Source organism: Pipra filicauda, unplaced genomic scaffold (genome assembly GCF_003945595.2).
Source record: "Pipra filicauda isolate LSUMZ 115617 unplaced genomic scaffold, ASM394559v2 scaffold1_size10287979_pilon, whole genome shotgun sequence".
NCBI lineage: Eukaryota > Metazoa > Chordata > Aves > Passeriformes > Pipridae > Pipra > Pipra filicauda.
This window is the reverse complement of record NW_024104310.1, coordinates 5,962,471-5,990,252: the sequence shown is the minus strand read 5'-3', so window position 1 is coordinate 5,990,252 and position 27,782 is coordinate 5,962,471. Positions and strand designations below refer to the sequence as shown.

The 27,782-nt window shown below is 42.6% G+C and overlaps 1 protein-coding gene across 3 annotated transcripts in view; it reads right to left on the bottom strand.

Annotated features, from left to right (window-relative positions):
* CTDSPL (CTD small phosphatase like) overlaps window positions 1-26,723 on the bottom strand; it is a 77,327-nt gene extending 50,604 nt beyond the window's left edge. Inside the window, exon 1 of one of the 3 annotated variants that reach the window (XM_027733441.2) lies at window positions 26,537-26,723. In XM_027733441.2, coding sequence (XP_027589242.2) covers window positions 26,537-26,612 — 76 coding nt within the window. In that variant the 5' untranslated portion in view covers window positions 26,613-26,723. The remainder of the gene's footprint in view (window positions 1-26,536) is intronic. The other 2 variants (XM_027733445.2, XM_027733446.2) reach the window with 2 other exon arrangements.
* Between the last annotated feature and the right edge of the window lie 1,059 nt (window positions 26,724-27,782).

Sequence of the window (27,782 nt, the reverse complement as noted above, 5' to 3'; positions counted from 1 at the left end):
TTATTTCTCTTTTTTTTTTTTTTTTCCTGGGAGAAAACTGAAGGAAAGATTAACAAATTCCCGCAGCTGAACAAACACACTAAACGTTATTCATCACAGAGGAGAGCAGATAATCCAAATCTGAAGGTCCAAACAAACCTTGCAACACCACTACAGCCAGAAAACCACCGAAGTCCCAGGATCTTCAATCGTGTTTTGGTGTTACACGTCAGGTATTTCATGTGAGCCAGATGAGCTGCACTCCAGCACTTTCACTGGCTTGTGTGCAGGGTTGGGGAAGTGGGAGCAGTGATAGAACCTGTAGGAGGATGGGGAGGAAGATGTGGTTGCAAGCAAAAAGCTCGACCACAGCAGCCTGGGAACCCAGTGCAGCAGATCCAGTGGGTAAAACAAGGAAGGAGTCGTCTACAACTCTCATTTCTCTTCTTTTAGTCTAAAACCTGTGAAGTTTCTCTGCAGTAAAGCATCTACCCCATCTACTGCTCTGCCTGTTCGCTCCACGCCAGGTCTGGACTCCACCAGCAGCCCTTTCCATCCTCAGAACAGCTTCTTTCCTTCTTACCCTAAGAGGGTGAATATCTCCTTTTCCTCTCTCTTGACCACAACAACACTGCCAGGACCACCCCAGTATATTCCAGGGGGAAAACACCCAACCAAGCAAGCATCAGATTTCTGTATCTTGAGACATGTTTTGTAATGTTATATGTGTGTCCCCTCCCAGCAGCTTCCTCAATTCCTTCTTCCTGAACCTCACGGCCTAAAATAGAGTAAAAAAACCCTTCCTGTCATCCTTTCCAATTATTTTGGCAACTTCCTCAATTACTGACCGTAGGTAAAACTCCTACAGCACACATAGAGACATCCTGCAATTTGCTTACAGGCATACATGGCACTCTGGGAAGGGCAGGAGTGCCCAGATCCCAGACTCACCATTCCTTCAACTGCTGACTCTGATCAGCAGCCAACTCCACTACACCTCTTACTGGATTTACTCTAAATAATGCCACAATATTTAAGATGTAGACAGCACAGCACCAAACCACCGCTGACTTAAGCACTGACTGTTGTATCCAGAGCCTCATCCTAAGGAGCTGATGTATCTCCTAATGCCTGTGGTTGGCTGAGCAATGGCAGCTACTCATGGAAGTACCATGGGATGTGCAAATGGCACCACAAATCAAGGATGCCTTAGAGCACCCTTCCTGCCATCAGTCCCTCGAGGTATTCTGCTAAAAGCATCTGATACAGCAAAGAGAAGAGGTGCCTTCTGAAAAGGGAGGGAAGAAGAGCTTTAAGTTCCAGCTGAATTTATTTATTTCAGCGTGCTTCACCTGCTGATTCAAGGTGCTTCCAGTGGTATGAATGAACCTGATGCTTTTAAACATTCATCCTTTATTTCATGTTCAACTGCATATAATGGTTAATAATGTAATAGCAAGAAGAGGTGGGAAGAAAGGAAAAGTGACTATACATGGACTAATAACAGAATTAACCACACCAACACACCTTTTCTATATGAAAACCTGTGCGCCACTGTCAGCACTACTGTGGGTTCTGCTGGCAATTTAACTGCTGACATGCAGTTGTCACATCAGTCACAGGAACTAGGGGCAGATATAGAAATAAATAAAAGTCAGGATTCCTCTCCACAGAATTAAAAAAAGTTCTCAATGTCTTCAGCCCTTCACTGCAGGTCAGCTTTTCTACTCTCATTGCTTTCTCCCTGCTCCTTGCAAAGCTCTCAACTCCCAGTCCAGCACTCAAAGCTTTACACAGCAGCTCAGAAGTCATCTTTCCAAAACAGGGTACAGCAGGACGACTTCACCGTTCTTACAAATCAGCTGTCACGTTGGAATGTGTAAACAGACATATATCTCCTTTTTTTTTTTTACTGCTACGTGTCAGATCTCACTACTACAAATACCTCAGGATTTTCTAAGGTCTAGTAACACAACCACTTGTCTTTTCTTCTGTTTTCGCAGCGGTTTATTCCACAAAATCTTGAAAGAGTCTGATCAAGTAACATGAAAAACACAGGATATACATTTAGCTCACCCAGGCCCTTTCTATTTTTAGTGGAAACACCCAGTGTGGCTCCTATTTCAGTACCTGCAGATTCTGCAAATGTCTTCTCCATTGCATCACGCAGGTCATCAGTGACCAGTGACAGATCTGAGCACACCAGGGCACTGTCCCCACCTGCCACATCCCTGTGAAGGCCCTGGACTACTGACACGTTATGCAAAGATTTCTGCACCCATTTTACAGCAGCTTATATGCAGACCCCATTTTTCTAGTTTATTCTTAAAAGCTTTATTTCAATGTGTGGTAATCTACTAATTTTTCTTTCCCCTATTATCAAGTTACAGAAATAAGTTCAGTTTCTGTGACACGGTTTATTTTTGAAGAGAAAAAATCTGCTGGGTGTTATTGGCTTCCTTGGTTTCTTGCAGTATTTCTCAAGTTTCTGCATTCTTTTCTGAAAACTGAAATTAGAAATTATAAATAAGGCAGCCTAGGCATTATTTTAATTCTTATGGTTTTTTTAGAAGCATATTTACTCTTCACAAGGTGTCAAAGGTAACAGCTCACAGTTCTGAAGTTGCACAGTTTCACACCAGCCACAAGGCACCCAATGATTTAATTTGCCATCTGCTCCCAATTAAAATCTTAGCCAGAGACTGATACAAGCTTCCCTTCCCCCATTTTAATACAATATTTTAGTGTCAGAAGTTGGTGACTTCCCTTTCCTGTTGAGCACCAGACCAAATCCCTTGTTTTCCTTTCACTACTACAAATACTCACCAATTCTTTGCCTTCCCCACAGCCACTGCCAGGTGCATGTTCTGGCAAGTACAAGTCGGAGAACATAAAAAAAATAATCAAAAATAATTTAAAAACAACGTCCAAAAATATCAGGGAAGCAAAAATATTCTTTATATTTATCCCTGCTCAAATCATCCCTATTGGAAACTAGGGCAGATGTTTTGCAGGCTTCCTTCCTTCCTTCTTATGCTGGAAAAAGTTATCAACTTAGTAAGTTACTATATTTTCTATCCTTCATTTGAACTGGGACAGCCTGTGCCATCTCCATAATAAAAAATTCTGTTAAACTGCTACTTCATCTTAAATCCTCTTTTTCTTTCAGGTTTGCATCTGAAAGAATTGAGTCACGCTGCCAGCTTCTCACAGATGACTGAAGTTTGTCACCCTGTAGCTCACTGATTTTAATGTTTCTGCTCTTTCTCTCTTTTCCCCCTTGAACCTTCTGGTAAGTGTCACCATTTCAGTCACCCTTTTCTGAGCCACCTTCTGCTTTTGTGCCCTTGGTGCCTCCAGGGATCTCTCTCAGCTGCTCTTCCTGCATCAAAGTCTGTTGGAACACGAGGAGGATGTGCCCCCGCTGCACCCCTTCCCCAAGTGTTTAGTTGAAAAAAACCCACTTCACCAGCATCTTCTGTGGTTTGAATCACTCCAGCACTCACACAACACAAGGAACACGCTGACTGCAGGTACCTGAGTGAAAGTACAGCAAGAGTTTATAAAACTGTCCAAGAAAAACTCCCCAGTGTAACGGGGACTGTACTGGTACCACCAGCAGTGCTCACTTTAGCCCATTCTGCTGAGAGACACGTTGTTTTCAGGACACTCGCCCACTGCAGCACCTTCCTGGTGCTACCATTTTACAGTCTAACATTTCATCTCAGTCCTTCTTTCTTGGCAACCCCACGAATGAAGTTCAAGTGTTCATTACTACGCCACAGAGACCCTTCAATCCTGAAGGTGACACTCCACCGAGCGAGGACAGCACTAAGGTACACTGCTGTGATGTACCACAGCCCAGGGAAGCAGCCTTTAAACAGCAAATGGAAGTGTTATCGACATGCTCAAGGTTCCTCTTCTTGCCAAGTACATCTTAGTCCACCCTACACCACACACATGAAGTATGAACACAGACCACAGACTGTCTCTTCCTGCGCCTTCCAGCAACCCCAGAGTTCTCCTGTGGCTCAAACATCAGCCACAATGTAAGACAGACCTGGACCTCCTGGTGCCAGTCCAGAGGAGGCCACAAAGATGCTCCAAGGGCTGAACACTTCTGCTCTGGAGTCAGGCCGGGAGAGTTTGGGTTTTCAGCCTGGAGAAGTGAAGGCTCCAGGGAGACCTGAGAGCCCCTTCCAGTGCCTAAAGAGGCTCCAGAAGAGCTGGAGAGGGACTTTGGACAAGGGCATAGAGTGAAAGGAAAAGTGGGAATGGCTTTAAACTGAAAAGAAGGCAGGGTTAGAATAGATATAAAGAAGAAACTCTTTACTGGGAGGGTGGAGAGGCCCCAGCACAGGTTGCCCACCCCATCCCTGGAAGTGTTCAAGGTCAGACTGGATGGGGCTTGGAGCAATCTGGTCTAGCAGAAGATGCCCTTGGTCATGGCAGGGGGCTGGAACAAGATGATCTTTAAAGGTCCCTTCCAACCCAAACCATTCTATGATTAAAACTGTCATCTGTCATGGGTGCCCACACTGAAATCCCTTCCTGTGACAGACCCTGCATTTTCCTGCCCTTTGCAGATCCCCTCCTATCACAACCACAGCTTTTACCACATCTGCCACATGTGGCTTGCACTGATCCTTTTTCACAAACGCACAACTCATCCTAGATATTTAAAAACGTAAGTATTGTAACAAATCTTCATGTCTAGATGAAATATGAAAGTCATTTTGAGAGGGGTATATTAATCCTTAAGGGCTGAATCTTACTTTCTTACCAAGCCAATTTCAGGCTGTATTTTCAGAGTTTAAGAATTGCCAGAGAGGCAGCAACACACAAAAGTGATCTATAATTCTACTCAGGTCCCCATAAAAGCACCTCTTGACAGGGCATGTTTCCCCTCTGATCAAACATGGGCCTGCCTACAGCCTGTTCTGCCCAAACTGCAAAGCTGCCCAGCTCCTTTTAAGAAAGCTGCCACAGAGACCAAGGCTTCCCCTTTGTGACTAACCACACCAAATAAGACTATTTTTGTTTGGTAGGGGTTTTTTTTTAGGGTTTTTCTTTGCTTGTTTCTTTTAAGCATTTTTCTAAATGAATTCTGAACTCAAATGCCTGTGAGAGAGGATTAGAAACAACAACAAAACCCAAATTTTGTGACATTTTTTTTTTTTTGTTTCTAAATTAATCTTTGAAGACAGTGTGGTAAAAAACACAGGTCCACAGGCACAGTGGTCAGTATAATGCTTATGGATTTCCTTAAAGTTTTCCTTATAGGGAGGATATAAACTGACCACCAACATTTTAATCAGTATTAAACATCCTTAGAAGAACAGATAAAAATTATGATGTGCTTGTTCCAGGTTGATTTGGTTTTTTAAACGCACTATTTCTGAACAGCATTGGGCACATTCAAATATTCGTAACATTAAAGACTTAAGATCTGCAGAATTCAAGGAGTGCAAATAAAGGAGGAAACACAATATTCAAGACCAGGGATGCTGACAACTCAGAGGGACATCAGCAGGTTCCCATCATGTTTCAAGAAATAGCCACTGTCACCACACAGCAGAGGAGATCCCCAAACTTACAACAATCTCTTGTAACAACAAATGTTTCTACCACCCCACTCAATCTACACTATCATTTGACACAGGAATGCTTCAATCTGTTCTGCATGTACATCCACGCCAGGCAGATGAAGAGAATCCCATTTGTAGTGATGAATGAAATGACTGCAGGCACATTTGTCATGTTTCATGTCGTCGGTGACATGTTCATCTATCAGGTTTTCAACGTGAACAACCACATTTCCATCATGAGATGTCTTATTACAGACTCCAGCAAAAGCAACCACAACAATTAACAGTCTGTTTGGCAAATTTGTCTCTACAGGTGGGTCATGAAGTCAAAAAGAGAATGGAGAGGCGGAAAAGGAAAGCCAGTGAGACTTATGAAGATAGTAGTAAAAGGTCAGACTCAATAAACTTGCAGAGGTGGTCTGATGATCCCTTTTTTTAAGCAATAGGGCTGTGACCTTGTTTAAATAAAAAGCAGGTGCACGTTAAAAGCACAGCTTGATATGCAGGGCAACGTAAAAACAGATATCGACCACACTTCAAACGTATTTGTTTTGGGAAATAAGAAGCCACCAATTCTCAGTGGCAGAGCAGGATGTAGCACTACCAGGACTGTCCCCCAGGTCTCCATGCTGAGAGATCCCCATATGGTTTCAAGAACTTCTGAAGCAATTCTTCCGAAATACTTCAGCGTATGGGATTTCCAAATGCTTTTACCCTAAATCTCCTTTGGAACACTGCTAGTGGATAACCCAGTGTCCTACATTTTTTGCTACTAGCCAACACAGTAATTAAAGAGAATACACCCCTGATGAAAGGCCAGAAGAGAAACCACCCTGATCTGTTCCACGTGGAACCACATTTTAAAGTCAAAGCCTATGGAGTGTAAAGAAAAAACCAAAGACAAACTGAAACCACACAACCTCTCTTCCACCTAACACAGCTCCTGTTTAAACTCATATCCAGAAAGGGAGCCAAACACACCTGAGGAAACAGAGAGGAGGCTGAAGCAGCTTGTCATGTCACAGAATCACAGAACCACAGAATCCTTTAGGTTGGAAAAGACCTCCAAGACAACTGAATCTGGCCATTAACCCAGCACTGCCAAGGTCACCACTAAACCATGTCCCCAGATGCCAAATCTACATGTCTTTTAAACACTTCCAGGGATGGTGACTCCGCCACTGCCCTGGGCAGCCCGTTCCAGAGCCTGACAACCCCTCTGGTGAAGAAATTTTTCCAAAATGTCCAGTCTAGACTTTCACTGGCGCAACTTGAGGCCATTTCCTCTTGCCCTATGACATGTTACTACCTGGGAGAAGAGACCAACTCCCAGCTACACCCTCCTCTCAGGCAGTTGTAGAGAGCGATAAGGTCTCCCCTGAGCCTCTTTTTCTCCAGGCTGAGACCCCCCCCCAGCTAATCCTCATCATACTTGTGCTCCAGACCCTTCCCCAGCTCCATTCCCTTCTCTGGACACACTCCAGCACCTCAATGTCTTTCCTGTAGCAAGGGGCCCAAAATTCAACACCGGATTCGAGGTGCAGCATCACATCAGAAAGAAATTTGTTTTTATATGCAATTCTTTGTTCCACTTCAGCTAAGCACTTAACTCCATGGATACAACAGACATGGATTAGCTGCTGTTTTTGCTTCCACAGGGCTCTCATTGACAGCAGTTTTGCTGAAAAGAGCCCCACAACAAATGCTGAAAATAGCAGCAGAGCGGGCGCACAGAGTGATTTCCAGTAACATGTCAGAAACGCGCTGTCAAAGATTAACTTCTTGCCTCCAAAGGCAAAGAGTCTTTTAACTGCTAATCTCCCAAACTGTAGTTATTAAAGAGACCTCTATTAATCCACACCAGAGACAGAGAGCACAAGATTTTATAAAATATACCAGATATCCTGCTGATAAACAAGAGATGACTTTTCCCCAAATTATGCAAAAAGTAGTTACATGGGCTAATTTGGAACCGACACTCTGTGTTTTGCAGCATTTGGCAAAATAATCCACCTCCATGAACATGTGTTTTGCTGTAAATGCTTCAGTTTGGGTCTTGCTATCCCATGACAGAGAGAGCCAAGTCACTGACTAATCCACTTTCAGAGACTTTTATTTATTTATTTTTTTAACTTCTCTTGAATAAACTGCAAAATGACGCCCTGCCTTCCCCTGCCATTTCACTGCGTGAGAATAAAGAGACTGTCTTATTATGCAGCTTAATGACACGTTAATCTTAAAGCAAAACACTGAAGGGAAACACTAATACTTTCACCAAACAAACAAACAATCAGAAAATGTGCTATTCAGTGTAATGGAGCTGTTTGCCCAAATAATGTGAGAAACCGAAGCAGTAATTAACACAAATTGTTTTGTTTGAGAGAATTAACAGAATATAAGCAACCTGCCATCACGACACAGTTTAGAGTTGGCTTCTCATGGACTAGTTGGTGTTATGGCAATAAAACAAAGGGCACTGCAAAATGTAAAGCTGAAGCTAAAAAAAGGATGCTTCAGAATTTTACTGGGAGATACAAAGGGAATTTTAGATATATTTTATTTCTTTGAAGACAGGATTCACAGGGATTTTTTAAATGAGGTACAGATTTTCTACAGGAGTATCTACCCTGTAATTTTTCTGGATCTTCTGCACTGAAAATTAATGTTCATGGTATTCTGATTAAATGCTAACATAATAATAATGAAGCATATACATTCTTCCTGAGGCTGTGTGAACAGCAGGTTGTATGAAGCATTAAGTTGTTTCACCTCTGCAGGGACTGTGCTAAAATAAGAAGTTAGGTTGAAAAGCAGTACATAAAATACTGTTGTCCTACATGTCCTGGGAAAGGTAAACTCAGGCAGCAGGTAAAGATCAACCTATCCACAACAGCTAAAAAAAAAATTAAGAAATACAAACGCTACTCACTGAGACTATAAAGGCTCGGTTTCTGTGTGTTTTACAGAAAATACATCAAACTGCCCTGCAAAATTGCTGCAGGATATTAACAACCTCTGAATTTTAAAACAGAGGAAGCTGAATTTTAGAGGTAAAGAATCTCATCTAAATTTTAAATCCAGACAAACTTCAGTTAACTTCCAAATTGAGTGTGAATATACACCTATAGAAACAGCAAACTATTTAAGTTGTGAGTGCACTACATAGTCAGGAACATGTTTGTCAAGGAGTGGAAACCACACTGAATTTAATAATAATAATAATATCATGAACAACATCTCATGATTTCCCTTTCCATCTTTGAAAAGGTGAGTTGGTACCACTATTACCATCACATAAATACATATACAGAAAAAACAGTTTGTCTATAACCATTGCTGCACATCACCAGGTACTCTGTAGGATGGCCTCAAAGTGGATAAAAAAAGCCATGAAGGGGAAATCTTCCCCTTCCTTCTTCTACTGCCCCATCCCTGGAAGTGTTCAAGAACAGGTTGGACGGGGCTTGGTCTAGTGGAAGGTGTCCCTGCCCATGGCAGAGGTTAGAACTGGATGACCTTAAAGGTCCCTTCCAGCCCAAACCATTCTATGATTTTATACTCAAAGTATCACCCTAACACACAACAGTCCCCACCACAACACATCCAAGACACAAACCCACAATTACACAATCTGCTACTGCTGGCAGAACTCTCTGCCACTGACCATAGGTTCCCATCTTCGACCCTGTGAGAAAATTAACCCAGATAAAAGGGTGTGCATGGGGTGTTAACTGTAGCTCAGACACAGAACATGTGGGCATAAAAGCACTGATGTTTGCCAGCCTGAATTTTGCCTTTATCCTTATACAAATCAGTTTTCTGGATGTCATTGGGCAAATAAAAAAAACAAAGCCTGTGGTTGAACAGCATGGATTTACTGAAACACTCAGTAACTTGGGTACAGTGTCTCAAGAACCAGCACATTAAATCCTACAGGAGTGCTGGAAAAGAAGAGCATCCCTTTAAAATGAAGTGAGTTAGGATTCTGAGCGGGTTTTGACACTCAGTATGACTTGGTTTTAAGTGGGACTTTTGTTTATTCTAGAAAATTTTAAAAGCTGTGCATGCACAACAGGATAAGTGTCTTCAACAGGTGATTGTGCTAAACCAAAAAACGTCTCAGAAGAGTATATGAGAGCATGACAAAACTGTATTATTGTGTAAGGAAGAACCTACAGCTACAGCATCTTCCTGTCTTCAGGAAAAACACAGCCAAGGCAAGTGCAAGAAGAGAATGAAACACTGGCTTTAAACTGAAAATCGCTACAAACATAATGGAAGAGAAGGATCTTTGCAGACAAATTATACTTAAGTGAACTGAGAACTGCCTGAGGAAGTGGGAAACGCTGGACAAACAAGCATTTTATTATAAATTTGCACATCTATGTTAACATTTAAGGCAGAAAGAGCTACGGAGGAGGTAACAGAGAACACAGAGTGAGATTCTTGGAGGTACATACGAAGGAACAGTAGAAGAGGAAACGGACCCAAGTTGCAGCAGGATAAATGCCTCCTAAATTAACTGTGCTCAAACACTAGACAGTCTGTGAAATCTCCATCCTTGGAGATACTCAAAACTTGACTAGGGAATGCTCAGAGCATCCTCAGCCCTGCTTTGGGCAGGACCTGCAGAAATCCCTTCCAACCTCAATTTCTATGCATTGCCATGAGCCTGGAACCTCCTCTCACAGTAACAAACCCAAAGGTGAGCAGCAGGTATTTACCTATAGTTTTTATATATGTATACAGGAGGACAAACTAACTCTCAGTTATTTAAAGAATTAGACACAAGGGCTAAAATACCACTAATGGGTTCAAAGAAAATACTACTTTAAAAACAAAACAAAAAAAATCTCTTCCTAACATTAGTCTGCCAGTCTTGTATGAACAATAAGCCTTTCTAAAAGAATTCTTTTTCTGCAGTAGAAAATTAAGCCTTAGTATTTTTATCTTGAAAACCTACACTGCCAAATAAAAAAATGCTAAAATGGGCTTGTCTGACACCTGAAAGGTGATTTTTTTTTTAAAAACCCTGACATTTACATCACACTGAATTCCTTAAAAGCTTTCATCCATCTTCCCCCTCCAGTTTTCTGTTAACTACCTTTTTTCTCAGTTTTCTATTTACTGCAGAAATATTGACCTATCTTCTTTTTCCAGATCCTTACTATTTAGGCATCCTCATTCCCTTAAATTACTTCCTGGGCCATTAACAGCAGAGGTAGAGCAGGCAACACCACAGTCTGCCAGTGGAAATAAAATATCACCTTGCTAATCTTGATCACAGCAAAAGGCTGAACAGTGTTAGTGTTTCACCAACTGCTAAATGCCCTGTAAATATTTCCTAAATTGCAAACTTTCATCATGAATCTTATCCTGTCAAGCTCCAGCAGCCACCTAAATTTTATCCTTAGTGTCACGGACCAGCCCCATTAAAATCACACCACTGAGCATAGAGCTGAGCTTGCAGAATGATTTAAATCTGATCCTAAGGGAGAATTTCAGGACAGGAGCTTAAAGTTGGCTGTAAATTCAATACCCTTCCAACCCAAAACATGAAGCAAGTACCTGTGTTAGTGCCTCCCCTTGAACCAGAGCTTAAGCTCACACAAACACAGCCCTGTACAGGTGCCAAGCCAGGCATACCTGAGGGATGAGACAAGGTTCCAAAATATCACAGCTTTGAGTTCACAAAAGGAGAAAGATGGGTACGAGGAAGACAGAAGCCCTGGAACAGCTCTGCCAAGGCTTTTCCATCTTCTCAACATCTTTCCCTCCACTGATAAGAGCAGTCTGAAGTCAAGACCCAAATCACTGCAAGTGTAAGTCAAATGAAATTCATCACATAAAAAAATAAAGTCTTTGTTCTAAACAGCTCTGAAAATTTCATTTTGTTGCAAGTGCAGCAAATTAATTCTTCCTGAATATGTTAGAAGTACAGCAATTCTTCTAATGGGATGCAGCCTTTGGACTTCTTTCTTTCTCTTAGCCAGAATCCATTAAAATCCCTCATGTACATGTGATCTCTACCCCTCATTCCACAACAGCACCCCATCTCCTTCTACAGCCAGTATTAGTGATCATCCCAAATGAACTGCCCTCCCTTTCCAGAATTGAGTATTAATTTCCCTTTGCTGCAGCAGAAATCAGAAGAACAGGAATTGAAAAGTTTCTTACAAACACTTTTCATAAATAATTACATAAAGGATCCTGATCTTGCAAATGTATTTATTTAATTCAGAAAAAGGTCAATTAAAACAGATTCCGTGGCCATGCTGAAGGATAAACATATGAAAATGTTGGTTGTACTCACTCAGGAAGGCATCTGACGAACTCCATCAGAGAAGGAATCAGAAGAGGTGATATTTTATCAAATTCAGCTGCAGCTTTCTGCAGTGGGGGATTTGCTAACATCCTATAGAAACTGTAAAAACCGTCCGAAAGGCCCCCGGGATAATGCAGCCTTTCCATAACCCTCTATATTGTTCTCCTGGCTGCGTAGCAGACACAAGAAGTTTCTCTGCAGTGGCAAAACAACAAGCCCCTGCTGATGCTGAGATCAGGTTTGCCTCTATGGAGTAGAGCGACAGGACTTCGCTGTGACATGAACCTTCCCCACACGGCAATTTAAATGCGCTGCCTCGAGTCTGTCCCTGAGCAAACCACGGGACTCTTGCCTGCAACAGGGGGAGCTTTCGAACCTCTTCCATTTTTACTGGATTACTGATTAAATTCAGCCAGGTGTTTGGGCTTTGGCAGCGCTGATGGGCTTCCAGCATTACCTAACGCTGCTCCCAACGGGAGGGTTTCAAACTCCGAAAGCCCGTTTTAACAACCACCCCCAACGCTGCTAAACTTAGAGCAGCAGAACACCACCACCAACCACTGAATTTCTCTTGCCAAGCTTTCCCTCTTCTTCTCCTTCTCCTCCTCTGAAGAGGAGCTAAAGATAAACGGTGGGACTCTGCAAGTCCATATCTCTGGTTACGTTGCAACGCAGCCAAACACCAGTGCGGCACATACAGCGTGAGGAGCTGATGACAAAGCTGTCAAACTAGGAGTCTGAACTCCATTTCACTCGTCTTTGCACAGAGGCAAGCACAGAAGTCAGTGAAAACCTGTGCAGGCTTCCTTTACTGTTAACAGGAGTCTCCACAACACAACTCCTGTCATCCTAAAGCAGACACCTACAGCAGCGGGATCGACTGCATCCTACAAGTGCCTGTGTTGCCTCCCCCAGTTATTAAAACAAACCCGCTTTATTTACCTGCACACACGACAAAGCCACGTGGAAAAGTCTCCCGTGCTGACCACCTGGTAAGACACAGCAACATTTCCTCTTCTCACACATGAAAGAATTTCCAGCACTGTTGGCAACAGTACTTGACTTATCAGTCAAGTCAACTACTTGACTGAAAGAGTCCTACCAGGTATTTAAGTACTTAGGGCTCCTCCAAGAAAGGCAAATGACTGAACTGAAAACACTAATGGAGGCAGAAAGCCTTGTTTAGGAGACAGTATTGTCACACTGAGAGGATCAGAGATGAGCAGGACACTGCCTCTTCCAGCCCTGCATCCACAGCTGAGGGACAACAGAACATCTGGCTCAGCTTTCCCTCAAAAAGGACCAAAAGGCTGAAATGGATACACAGTGGTGTTCGTGAATAAACACAGGGAAAAAACCCCCAAAACAAACCAACCAGCCAGTGGAGAGGGGAGTTAGTGATGGACAGTGGGACATGTGGCACCTCCAGGCTCCACACAGGGCAGGAATAATGATACGTGGTCCTCCCAGTAATCAAGAAAAGTGGCTTATTTGGCCACTTGGACCAAAAGGCAGGTCATGGTTTAGAAGCACACTGGTATTATTTCCTGTGACTGTTCCAAGGGCTGCATTTAGCCTCTGGGAAGTGATATAAATAGATGGGATGTTTTCCAGAGGGAAGGGTGTTAGTGGTCAGTTTTACCCAAACACTGCCATGGAAGTATCTTCAGGTTAAACATTTGAGCTCTCCGTCCAGCTGAAATGTTTTAATTTTTTCTAGAAGAATTAAGAAGTTAGTTCTCTAGTAAATACTTGCTGCTGCCTTTCACTAGCACACAAGTCATGAATTTAACATGTTCATACTCAATTCTCTTCTCAGTACACTTCTGCTATTATTCAACATGCAAGACAACTGATTCTAGAGAAGTGAATCCACCCAGACTTTGCAAAGAAAACAATTTACATGTGTTTTGTTGCTTAGTAAACTTGAAAAAAAAAATTTTTAAATGTATTTCTGGATACTGGGTCCAAACAGCTACTTTACCACCTTAGGAAAAATTCAGGGCTTATTTCATTACAGCACAAGACCATCAAACTTCACTAAATGTTTGATTGCTTTTGATGACTAAATAGAAAATAAAACCAACACTGTTTTCAAAGGCATCTGTCTACTGGACTTGGTAGTCATTTCCACAACCGCAGCATTTTATCAGCTATTTAACTGAAAATACAGGATACAGCTTCCCAGACAATCACAGTTCCTCTACATATACACTCTTAATTAAAGCAAGAAGGCCTGTTTACTCCTGTAAAATACTCTGTAGCAGAGCCAGCTGCCCATCACCTGAGCAGATATTAAAAAGGTGAAAACTGTGAACCTGTTTTCACTTGGGATTCTTACGCCTTCAAAACTGTGTCGTTATTATTATCCAAGGGAGAAACCTTTACTGACCTTATTAGCAGAAGAGAAGATAAAGCCATTTGTTACTGAAGGCTTTAATACAAAGACCACCTACAGTGGTACTTAAGAAATCATCTTCACAATAAAAATTGCAGTTTGTTTTTTTTTGTTTGTTTGTTTGTTTGGTTTTTTTTGGGTTTTTTTTTGGTTTTTTTGGGTTTTTTTTTAAGAGCAGCATGTATTGGGCTGACAATTACTGGAAAACAGTTAAAAAACCCTACCATAAATTTTTGTTTTCCCACTTGACTCTTAACAAGTATTTAATGTGGCCAGTAGAACCATTTTATTTCAACCTTGCACCATTAGCAAAGGGAAAAAAAAATCAAGTGTTTTTTGGTTAGGTAAGTACTATGTGCATTACTGCCTGTTGAAAAATAATGAATTTTTACTTGTGGATTTCTAAAATGATATCAAGTGAATTCCAGCATCCCCCCCATCCACAGCATAAGGATAAAAAAAGCCTAAACTAAACAGATATTAACCTTAACATGCTGAATTTAGGACTACCTCAGATTATTCTGCGATGAGTCAGAGCAGACTTAATTTTACTCTCATGTGTCTTTAGTGGCCATGGAAGACATTTCCAAAACAAAACCAGGATTACTTCTACGTTTTAGTACAAACACAACTCACACAAACACACACCCTTGTCCACCAGTGTGATTTGTACAGTCGGAGTGCCAGGTTACCTTGCTAGAAACTGCACTGCTGTGTCCTCCTGGTCACCACCACGAGGTCACCTTTGAGATTTCCATTATCAGTTGCACATTCACAGCTTATATCCCTGTTAATGCTACTGAGAATTTTTTTTGTTTGCTTTGCTTCGCTTGATTTCATTTTTGAGTGTGTTGGGGTTTGGTTTTTTCTTGGACTTAGGAGCACAGGGAATTATTTTTTATGTCGCAGAGCTCCAATCAATATTTTTAGATTTACAATTTAAGAAGATTGCAGGTGTTATTTGAACAGCGTGTGGTGAAACAAATACTTTTGGGTCACGAGGGGAAGGATCAGAACCCTCTGTGGAAACTGCATTTGAACAGAACCACAACAGCACAAGGTCAATGTTAAATTTTGCACTTAATCCAACATATTCCATGGTGCAACGTGAATAGCACAGTTTCATCCTTTCCATTTAGGACTTTTCCTGAAAGAATACTTTGAACAGAAATTATAAAGCCAAACCTCCTTCTGATCCCACTTTTGTAGTTACTGAGTGGGACTCTGCATCCGACAGGAAGAGCACCTGAAGGATCCAGGGACACCTGGTCCTTAGGAATCTACTGAGGTTGTTTCTTGGGGCAGACTTTGTCTGAAAGCTCATTTTTCTCCTTTTAATATTATTACAGTTTTATAACATCAGATACTAATAGCATTTAGTTCTCATGTTTAAGATAAACAACTGATTGACTGAAAGGTATTGAAAAGAATCCATCACTGCCACAACAGCTGAGGTGGTGGCATTTTTAAAGCCATCCTGCTCTCAGACCTCACTTGCTGCCAGAATGATGCTAAACAGGTAATTTATAATGATGTGCAGCAGCAACAGCACAAGAAATACAGGAATGAGACCTGCACGGATTCCTATTTCAAAACTGTCAGGTTTGATTTCTAGTTTTGTTCAGATTTTTGTCCTTTTTCCCATCATGATATGTTTACCCAAGGAGAAGTGGAGGCAACTGTAGGGTAACATGATGGGCACCAACAAGGCTGAAGGACTTGTAGCGAAAAAAACAGACCAAACTGTCATAATACTAACAGTAAATGTTCTCTGTAGTAATACTAGTTAGCATGGAATTACTCTGAACAACTAGTTTTTAGTAACTTTTCCAACAGAGAGAGAATGAATTTGCTGGAGTGTTTCAGATTTCTTATCGGGCAGGAAAAAAGGCATTTGAATTTCAGGGCACAGTTTGCATTAAGCTGTCAGTTTTATCAAGGTAATCCGGAGCCAGAAACATTCAAGTATTCAATCCACTCTAAAATTCAGAAGGACATTTCCTGAGGTTTTTTTAGGTTTCACTTTCAGTCTCCATTAAACTTAACTATACATCCTTCCTTGACATATTTAATCTCAACACAAGAGGGAATCTTCCAGAAAGACAGGAGATTTTGAAATGTGAGGAAAAAGGAATCCCACAACTATGTACTCATGATAAACCCGATTAAACAAATCCAGTTAAAATCTCATTCCTCTGTGGATAAGCACAGACCTCTACACAGATGCAAATTGTTTTCCAGTTATGCTGCAAACCCCCTCCTTCTGGGACTTTCCAATTTATGTCAATGTGTAATTAGCAAATGAATTGCACTGCAGATTGCATTCAGTATTCTTTTCCTTTTTTTATAATTCCCCAACTAACATAACCTTCCCCCTCTCCACTTCCAAAGCTCTCAAATCACTTGCAACTTACTGATTCTCAACAAAATCAGCTTCGTATCATAAAAAGTAATGAGAATTGGCAGCTGGCCAACAAATGACTTGGCAAAGGGAAGCAGCTTCCAGCACCCATAACCTACCACAGAAAAACTGTGGGTGAGAGTTCAGGATCAATTTAAGCACAGACACCTGACACGTTCAGTTGGTCACTATGTAAAGGAATCTTCCCCTTCCTTCTTCTACTGCCCCATCCCTGGTAGTTTTCAAGTGCAGCCTGGATGAGGTTTTTGAATGACCTGGTCTAGTGGAAGGTGTCCCTGCCCATGGCACGGGTGTTGAACTGCATGATCTTTAAGGTCTCTTCCAACCCAAACCATCCTGTGATTAATTCTCTGATTGATGACACACAATTCACACGCTGAAACACAATTGGTACCTTCATAATATTATTTCTCAGTACCTTCATAAAATTACTTTAGTTGTAACAAATGCAAACTGCTGCCAGTTAACCCTGTTTAGGCATTCCCAGATAAACTGTTTTGGAAACCATTTCTTCAAGGATTATGCAGGTCACCTGTATGATGCAGGAGCAAACACTTCCTTTATCCCAAGTGGGATACTTTGCCTTTCCCTCTGAAGCCACGCTGTACTGTGGGAAGAGCCCTGCCAAACTTACTCTATTTTACTGGTTATTTTTTGTGCATCTCCTCCCTTTAAATACAGCACAACAATCACTGGAAGTGATAAAGACCTTTATCTTCCTAAATTTCAATAGGGAGTTAAGAAACACATAGAATATCTTTCTTTGTAAGACAGCTCCTACACCGTCTTGGCCAACTTGCCAGGAGACAATCTGTCCATGCAGTTACGGTCCTGGGTTCCTCATCACTGCACCACCTCACCCCCAAACATCCACTACAGCTTCTCACAGACTCACAAAGGTTGGAAAAGACCTCTAAGATCGAGTCCAACCACTAACCCAGCACTGACACACCAGAATTATCCCCGGACACAGCCACCAGTTCCAAATACCTCTGAGCCCCTTGAACTTCAACAAAAACACACCACAAAGAGCAGCTGCTGCTCCAGAACCTCTCATCAGAACGTAAAAAGGCAAGAAAAGCAAAACACAGCAAGAGAGAGAATTTAAAAAAATCCAAAAGGTCAAAGTTTCACTCCAAAAATCCCTGTAAAATATATGCTTGAACCGCTTTTCCTGAAATGCTTTGCATTCCTCAAATTGTTAATGTATATCTTTGACCAATTTTAGTTGAGAAGTCCCACACATCTATTTTGTTAAATTTCTAAGCTTTTGTGAAAGTTTAGTGAGATACTTTATAATTGCTCCTTTCTCTCCAGATGGTAAATATTAGACCTTTCTTTGTGCTTGGCTGAAGCAAGTATAAACAATTAAATATCTTCTAGGAACACGCCACTATTGACTAATCCTCTGCAGAATGCTTCTATCCGTCTAATCATCACTAGGAAAAAATTGCCAACCTCACAGTTCAAGCAAATCTCAGGCTGCAAAACTTCAAAACCCATGCCCAGCATTTTGAACTTTTCCAAAGTGGACCTACTGGAGCGAATCCAGAGGTGGCCACGAAGATGCTGAGAGGGCTGGAGTCCCTCTGCTGTGGAGACTGGCTGGGAGAGTTGGGGGTGTTCAGCTGGAGAAGAGAAGGCTCCAGGAGACCTTACAGCCCCTTCCAGTGCCTAAAGGTCTACAAGACAGCTGCAGAGGGACTTTGGACAAAGGCGGGAAGTGATGGGACAAGAGGGAACAGCTTCAAACTGAGAGTAAGTTTAGACTGGATATCAGGAAGAAATTCTTCCCTGTGAGGGTGATCAGGCATTGGAACAAGTTGTCCAGAGAAGTTTTGGCTGCCTCATCCCTGGAAATGTTCAAGGTCAGGCTGGATGGAACTCTGAGCAACCTGGTCTAGTGGAAAGTGTCCCTGCTCATGGCAGGGGGTTGGAACCAGATGATCTTTAAGGTCCCTTCCAACCCAGACTGTTCCACGATTCTACAAAAGCTTTCCTGTAATTAGATCCCCGGTAACCACATGTATGTGCATTCATGGGTAACCAATGCAAGTATGTAAACACTCAGGCATGAAAATACGAAACAGCTTTTGTGGACAGAAATGAGGCAGCACTGTCTGCAAATTGTTAAACGCGCTCAGAACGACTCTGTGCAAAATTCCTGCCTTTAAAAAAAAATTCTTTTACCAATGTTACTTCAAAGAAACACCTGGATTCTCCTCCACGTGTCCATTGTAACAGCAACGTTGTGGCAGAATCTCTTTCTGACAGCTATGAAGGTGGAAACTCAGCCATCCACCCCAAAGTGTTCTCTGAGATTAGGAGTTCATCCCCAAGACCTGGAGAGGCACCTCTCCCTCTTCCTCCCTCTGACTCCCAGAGGCCAAGAGAGGAGGTGATGACCAAGGGGATGACCAAGCTTTGCAGATCATCAAATAAACAAGAAAGTTTCAAATTTTACTGCTGATTACAGCAAACTGGGAAACAGCAAGATTAGTTTTACTGCCAATTCCGCTGGGAATCCTGGAATACAACTCAGGAAGCAGAGAGCTGCGGGGGTGGGGGAGAGCATAGCAGTGAATAAAAATCAATACTTCGCTTGCTACCAAGAAAATAAGGTTTGCAACAGTGGCAGGAAACAGCTGACCAGTTACAAGATGATGTTAAACAATATCATCATTATACAAACTGTAACTGCAGGTTGGGGTTCATAAAACACTTGTTTTGTCCAAACTGGTCCTGGAATTTTAGAAACATTTTGAAGAGTTACATGCACAGTAGATTTTGACAGATGAGGCATCCATCATTTGGGGCTGCTCCTCTGCACAAAACAGGTTCTGCAGTATCTTTCTTGCCCATTTGTCAAGCTTTAAATACATTCATAAGCATTCAGAGGAGAGTAATAGTTTCTTGCAAAAATAAATAAGGAAAAAAATCTCATTTAAAAAGCCCCTGACATCCCCAGAATCCCAGTCTACCATACATTTATTCAGATTTAACTCGCAATAAATTTTCTAGATAATAGAATTCTAGTCTCTAGTGCAGCCAATCACTTCTAGTAATTGGGTTCTTCTTTTTACAAATCATACTTTATTATCTTGTACAAAGAAAACAAGAAGTGGCACTTTGATGCAAGTGATCATTTTGATAACAGACTGAATAAAGCCTACAATCTTTATGTAGGCCCAACACCACTCACAGAACTTTCTCAGCTCCTTTGGCTAAAATTGATATTTTTACTGCTAATATCTATTTTTCACAGTAGCAGCTGGTACTGAAAGGACTGGACTGTATAGGACTCACTTGGATTTTTTTTTTGTCTTACAGCAAACATTCTAGAAATACAAAAAGAGGGCCAAAATTATACCACAGTAGACCACGTGGAATGTATTTTTACTCTGATCTATTTAGATGCCACTTATGGCTTCCATATTTGTCACATCTATGCCCATTTTATGCCTTAACCTCCCCAAGTAAAAATAAAGCGAGCTCCCATCAAATTCCAGCAAAAGCAGAATTTACAGAAGATTAACATTTCCAACATGAAACTCTTAAAAGCATCTCTGATGACACTAAAGCACAGGAGGCAAATTTCCCTCTGTGCCTTCCTGGAGCTCTGCAAGTTCAGCAAAGAATTTAAATCCAACGAGAAGATGTCATCCTGCTTGAGATGAGCACCAAAAATACAGCTTACATCAGTATCATTCATTAGAACAGACACACGAAGACTTCAGAGATGCTGCTGAAAGTTTTTGTGAGATTTTCCAGCCAGGTTTCCACTGCTGAGAAGAATCAGATGGTTCACAATCCTTACCAGCAATCCAGATGTGGTCTTTAAACCTCTAAATAGGCTTGGCTGATAGAAGAATGATCAGCTGTTGTCTTATTTCAGCTTGGAAGATTCCTTCCCCTTTCTGGATACGCTTTTGAAAGGGGACAAGGGAACACACACAACCCAACTGGGTGGGCAGAGACCCTCTGACTTCATCATGGGAGCACCCAGTGCCCAGGAGGATGGAGGGGGTCAGGGCAGTTTGGGAGCCTCTTGTAGACACTAAAACTATACCCATTTCCACTACCAGCCTCTGTCTGGGCTCCACAGCCCCCGAGAGCCAGGACTTCATACCCTCTGCTCTGTCCTCCAGATAGGCTGGAGCACTTTGGCAGCTCTCCCCTCCTCCCTGGTCCCATAGATCCACATTCCTAGCTGCTCTCCCAGCAAGATGTATCCCCCAGGCAGGGAGGGGAAAGAGGGATGAGCCACATTTTCCCTTTCTGATTCACACAGTGGGCAAAACCTAGGGAAGAATGTAGGTAATTAGACCTGTCTTTGCTTTTCCTAATTTTTTTTTTTTTTAAAGAAAGTGTTAACTCTTGTGGACAGAAACACTTCAAATACAATTCAACGTAATCCATCCAAAATTCTGCGTTGGCTGGGTTTGAGTACTGGGCAAATTCACTCCTCAAGTTCCTGTTTCCATATCCAGGATCGCCTGAAACTCAGAACTTAATTGAAAATGTAACACTGAACCCCAGCCATGGTGGTAATTGCCAACAACTCTTCCAACTCAAAATTTAGCAGAAAACCAAAGCGCACTTGCTTAGAGAGAGAACATTTAAGATTCAACACACATAAAAATTGCAGGCTAGATCTAATTTGCATCATATTCATGTTGGAATGATGACTTTTACAAGACAGTAAAACTCATAAATTCAGTGTTCCATGATGGAAAAATAAGCTTCCCACAGTTAAGCCTCTCTATCAGGCCAATGGGAACGTCCTTCACCAACACTGGCAAGCGAGTCTCATTTCTCTTGGCTTTTGCTTTCTCAGCATTTTAGTTTAATGTCCCTTTAAAGAAACAAACATGGACCTGTTATCCCGAGGCTTATTTGTAATGTTCAGCTTAAACTCCGAAAGCTGAAGCGTAGCATCGATCACGCCGCATTTTACTGATTATGTCAGAAAATGCTATTTGCATTTCTGAATACTGAATTAACAAAATGTAGGTCAACTTTGGGTTTTGTGTTTTTGTTTTTTTTTTTCTTAAAGGCACTTAAACTTTGGAACACATCAGTTAAATCACTGCACTGAAACCAGCATGAATTGAGGAGGCACCACGAAGAAATGATCGCGCCGCAGCTTAAAGACACCGACCGAAAATTCAATATTCATGAAAATTATCATTCCTGTTACTGCCAGGGCACTTCAGCCTGTTAAATGCGACCTTAAATCAAATCTTGGGTTACTACAGGTTACTACAGTCTCCTTGGAACATAAAACCTACTGTATGGTCACTCTGGTTTCATATAACAGCTATGCCATTAGTTAATGATTTAAAATTTTACCCTCTGCGAGTAATTCACATTCCACTGCAGTGCCCGAGTGGTTTCCACAACTTTTTTTTTTCCCCCTCCCTAAATTGCTACTTTAACACTAAAATTCTGAAGTTAATATTATAAAAATCTGTTGAGACAATGTCTCAGGATCATTAACATATGTTCAAATGTTTGAGTGCTCTGAATCCTGGTGATGTAATGGCAAAAAAAGTACATTCAAAATATTTTCAGCTATTTTCAAAATGTTTTTTTTTTTATTGAAGACACGATTAAAGACACTTATTTTGGCTTCTAAATTGAGATCTTCAGAACTTCTTCTTTAAAATCATAATGAATATTGGTCTCGCTGGTGGTTATTCCAATTTTATTTGAAAGAAAAGAAGGCAAAAAAGTTTGTTTGTGGAAACATCCTCGGGGACTCACTGTGATTAAAAAAAATTACAATGGTTTAGGTTCCGCTGTGAACCTCTTTCATATAATTTATTGCATAAGAAAATACACATTTCTAGGGACACTAAAGCATTCAGTTTAAACTCTAAACAACTGAAAATAGATGCCCAGCTGACAATTTTTACAGAAGTCAGGAAAAATTTTCCCTGAAGAAAGAAAACAAACCACCACAGCCTGAAGGAGGTACCTGAAGGACTGGACTAGTATTACACCACTATTTAACTTGGCACATGGAAACAGCCAAGAATCTGCATCATTTATGAGGATCAAATTAAAGCATTTAGGCAAAAAAAGGGAAATTCCCTTCTTTGGGCTGGATGTCTGTTGCCCATCCGTGACCACGCTCTCAATGTTACACTCAATGCAAGGGCCTGTCAGCACTGCTCTGTTTTCTATACATTTAACCATATAGATCTTGCATTACAGGTCTCTGTTCAACTAATAATAAGAATTAATGCTTTCCTTTAGAAAATAAACAGTTGATTTTATCTGTAGAATTAATTACATAGAAAACCATCAGATTTTCATTTTTCCTTTGTAGCTTTTATTTATATTTTTTCTTAGTTGCTCACACTTATCTCTCTTATAACAAACCCCCTTTCACGTATTTATGTCTCCATTTTAATTTCAAATTACAAGTCTTGGTTATGTTTCCAATTCCCAGAAGTGCCAGATGATCACAACTACTATTTTTGTTACTTAAACAACTAACAGGGAATTAAATTCTCTACGGATTCAGTGTTCAAAATATTTTCAAGCACCTACAAATCTCTGCTAGTTGGGAGAACCCAAGTTTCTGTTTCCCAGAACTAATTTGACAACATAGGAAGGGACCAAAATCCTCCAGCAGCACGAACACCACAGGCATTTGAGAACATTACAATAATAATAATAAAAAAATATGGTTGTAGCAAACCTTCCATGCTCAGCTTTCATTTTGACAGACAACTAAATCCAGTGCACCACCGTGTGGCAACATATTAGGGAATGGTTCACATACCAAGATCTGTTTTTTTCCACCTTCAAAAATTTGCTGCAATTTGGTAAAAAATAAACATTAACAAATCCATCTTAGAATGTTCCCCTTTAACAAGGTGTCACAGCTTCACTTATCTCAAGAGCTACTTTTTAATACATCTGGGCTAGCAAGAAAATACTTGGGCATTTTTATTCATAAAGCTTGTTATTTACCTAAAAACAGAACTGCCCCAGGACCAGAGAACCAGCTCTGTTTCTTGCCAACGGTGCTCCCTTGCACAGGAGAAATTTGGCATAAGCCTGTACTGCACATCGACCTCCTTTTAAAACATAAATGCATTTTTAAAAAATAAATCAGGCTAAATGCTGGACTCACATCTGATCAAAAGCTTCAAAAAAATCTTGGGAGAAAAATCAAAACCTTGAAGGTAGACACATGCATTATTTAGCAGCTGCTCAGCTACTGTAAAACTGCTTCTCTCCAGTTCAACAACAGGAAAATAAATTCATTTTTTCCCCTCAAGAAACAGCAACAGAAGGTCTCAAAAACCCTAAGAAAACACTGATTCCCCAAAGCCACCACATGCCACTTAGTACCCTGGAATTTATTTCTGCAGCCAAACACTAAAGTCGGAGGAAAAAACAGGTTTTCATTAAACTGGACAGCCCTGGCTCACACAGCACAGAGCTGCTGTATTTCAGACTTTAGGCTCAGGTGATCCTTGATTTCGTTAAACAAAGAGTTAATTCATGATGCCTCAACATATTTGTTAGCCATTTTGTACCAGTACATTTAGTTCACTCGGAATTAGCAGGGAGGACTCTCTCAACACCGGTCTCTTGTTAGGAACCTTATCAGTATTCCCATCTCTGCTCCGGGCGCTCTCGCAGCTCTACGGACCTAAAGGCTTTGCTAGAAGTGTGAAGAAATCCGACGGAAAACTGGGTGACGTGATCTGTAACCACGCCAGGAAGGCAGGTAGAGCAACGGGTTTTCACCAGCTCCGTACCTCGAGCACTGGGAAAACCTGTAGTGGAAGAGGTTGGAGCAAGCAGCGCGCTCCTTCCAGAGCCCAGCACGGACAGACCCGCTGTTCTCTTCCTGCAAAAGTTGCTCTGGAGTGATCTGACAGTCTCACCACAGAGCACATCGTCAAACCAGTGCACGCACTTTAACCACAATAAAAAAAAACCACCCCAAAACCAGAAAAAAAGGTAATTCACCTCCTGCATGAAGATGACGCTGGAGTTCCCTTGTCTCCCAACTCCAGCTTCCCCCTCCTTCCCCTCTCCCCCCACCCAGCCTTGCTAACGCACAGCCTGAAAAGCCCCTACTCTGCAATGAATACCATTTTCTGCCAAAGACAAACCAATAGCAAGAACACAATGCACATTATGCAAGTTACTGCAGAGTTATGCAAGTTAGATGCATATTTTTGCTCGCTCTACCAAGGACTCTGAAGCCACTTGTTTGATGTGGATGCTTACTCTTATTTTGAGCTGTCAAATCTTCCCCTACTTGTCTCAACTGGCTTTTTTTACACTCAAACTTCAAGCAGCTGCTACTGATACTAATGAAGCCCTTCCACTACTTACAACAACACAGGCCATTAAGACCACGACAACATCCGAGCAAAGTATCCCGCACATCCACCCCAAACCAAGTCTTAGGCAGAGCAGAGCACCTTACTGTAGATACCTCACGCTCCACATTGCCAAAACAGAGGAAAACACGACAAATCCCTTGAGACAAACCAGGCCTCGTGGTGGAAGTATCACCTCACAAGTGACAGGAATTAAAGAGAGTTCCATGAACACTCCTATGCTGAACAAATAAATAATTTTTTGTTCAAACAACCCCCAACCTCGTGGCTTTTTTTTTTTTTTTTTTTAATAAATATACCTTCACACTTCTGCAGGTAGCACCGGTGAAGTGAGAAGAGAGATATTTCAGGTACGGCCTCTCAGTCAAAGGTAACAGAGCAACTTCAACAATATGGGACCCCTCCCTATTTACAAGACGAGCCACACAAAAATGGAAGCTTTTTGGACACGAAATCCATCCATTTTAGGGCAAGGTATATCAATCTACCATTTTTAGAAGACCACTCGAAGGTTTTACCGTACCTACCAGGGAACATGGACACTATTTCTAATTTCTGTCCTTTCTCCCCTATTTACCAGGACTGCCTGCAACAAAGCATAAACTTGACATCCAAGTAACTTCCCAAATCCACACACAGCTCCCCAGAACTTGAACCCTGCTGCTCACCCCGTACCTTGCCCACCACCAGACGCAAGGACACAACCACTTAAAGCCCCAAGACCGCTCCGAGCTTCCAAAAAGAAACAAGGTTAAGGGCACTTCATCAACACCCAGACTTTTGACGGAAGCACCTCCTTCGGCCAGGCTGGATTCATCTCATTTAGGAGCAAAACACAATCCAGGCACGATGCCTTACACAGGCAACAACTATTTATCTACCGAGCAAACAGAGCCGCTTTTAAAAGTAGCGCGTATCTCCTCCTGAGAAGCACAAATATCCTCCAACAAACCTGAAAGCCACACATTCTGAAATGTGAGGCAGGAAAGAACACAGGAAAGCAGAAAGAAACCTGGAATTTTTTATTTTGCTTTAAAAAAAAAAAAAAAGGAGGGGAAAAAAAATTTAAAATCTTAACAGCTGAGATTTCAAAGCGTTCCAACACACCCAGCACAGGTACCCCTCCCCTGAAACGGGGCACTAACGGCACAGTGACCACCGTACAAAGTTACCTCCCCCAACCTCGAGGAACAAGAGCATTTTATTTAAATGACCGATTAAACTTGGCATTTAAACACTCTAACAAGTTCTCGGCTGTATCCAGTAAGCAAATTCAGAGACATTCATGCAAATACCTTCACCCCACAAGCAAAAAACCAACCCAAACCCAACAAGCCCTCCTCTATTCCCAGTAGCCTGGAGAGGATTATACGGTCACTGAAGAATGCGATTTTAAGCGGAGGGCGGGGGGGGGGAATAATCATAGAGAAAAGAGAGAAGGTAGCTCACCTTTATCCTGAGTGCAGGACAGGATCTCCTCCTCTTTGGGGTTAGTCACCTGGGTGATAATGGACGGGTTGTCCATGGAAACAGAGTGAGATTCCACCTGGCTATTTCCCTCCCAGAGGCAGGCGTGTGTGCGGGGCGGGAGTGGGGAACGGGGCGGGAGGGGGGGGCGGGTTGGTTGGTTTGTTTGTTGGTTTTTTTTGTTTTTCAAAAAAAAAAAAAAAATCAATACGCGGGTTTGTATTTAAAAAATAAAAATTAAACAAAAAAAAAAAAAAAAAAAAAAAAAAAAAACGGAAAAAAAAAAAAAAAAAGGCAGGGAAAAAAAAAAAAAAAAAAAACAACAACCACCCCAACTAACTCCTCCAGGAGCGAAGCCAAGGGGGTGGGGGTGAAGGGGGGAGCACCGCGCTGCCACCGCCGCCTCCTCCTCCTCCCGGCGCCAATTCTCCGCGGCGGCGAGGGGGGGGAAGCAGCGCAACCCCCCCCTTAAAAAAGAAAAATAATAATAAAAAAAAAAACCAATACCGGGATTAATCCCAATTCACCCTTCCGGGAAGCCCCTCCGAGCGCTTCCCCACCCCACCCCCCCTCCCCTCCGAGCCCCCTCCGCCGCCGCCTCCCGAGGCGGGGGAAGAGCCCCCGTCCCTGCGCTCCGCTCCGCGCCTCCCCCCGCGGCCTCACGCCGCCCCCCGCATCCACCTGAGCCGCCCCTACATCACCCCCCCCTGCCGCCCGCCCCCGCGCTTATCTCATCCCCGCGCCCCCCTTCCTCCCGCCGCTCGCCGGGCCGCCCCCTCCTCCTCCTCCTCCTCTTCCTCCTCCTCCTCCCCCCGTTCTCCCGGTGGCGGGCGAGGAGGGAAGCGCGGCGCGAGGGGAGGAAGGGAGGGGAAAGGGGCCGAGCCGCTCCCGCGCTGCGCCACAACCCGCCGCCGCCTCCTCCTCCTCCTCCTTCGCCGCCGCCGCGCCCGGAGCCCCGTGAGCGCGCCCGGCCCGCCCCGCGCCGGGTCCCGAGCGAGGGGCGGGAGCGGCAGCGCCCGCGGAGCGCGGTAAACAACGGGGCGGGCCCGGGGGAGGGGACACGGCGGTACAAAGGGGAGGGGAGTGCCCGGGGGGCGGGCGGTGCTTGGGGCCGTGAGGGCGCGGGGTGGGCCGGGCTGGGCTCGGCTCGGCCCGGCCGCCATTTCCCGCCCGAGGGTGCGCGGGAAAAGATAAATCGGGGAATCGCGGGGTTGTTTTGGCTGGGGAA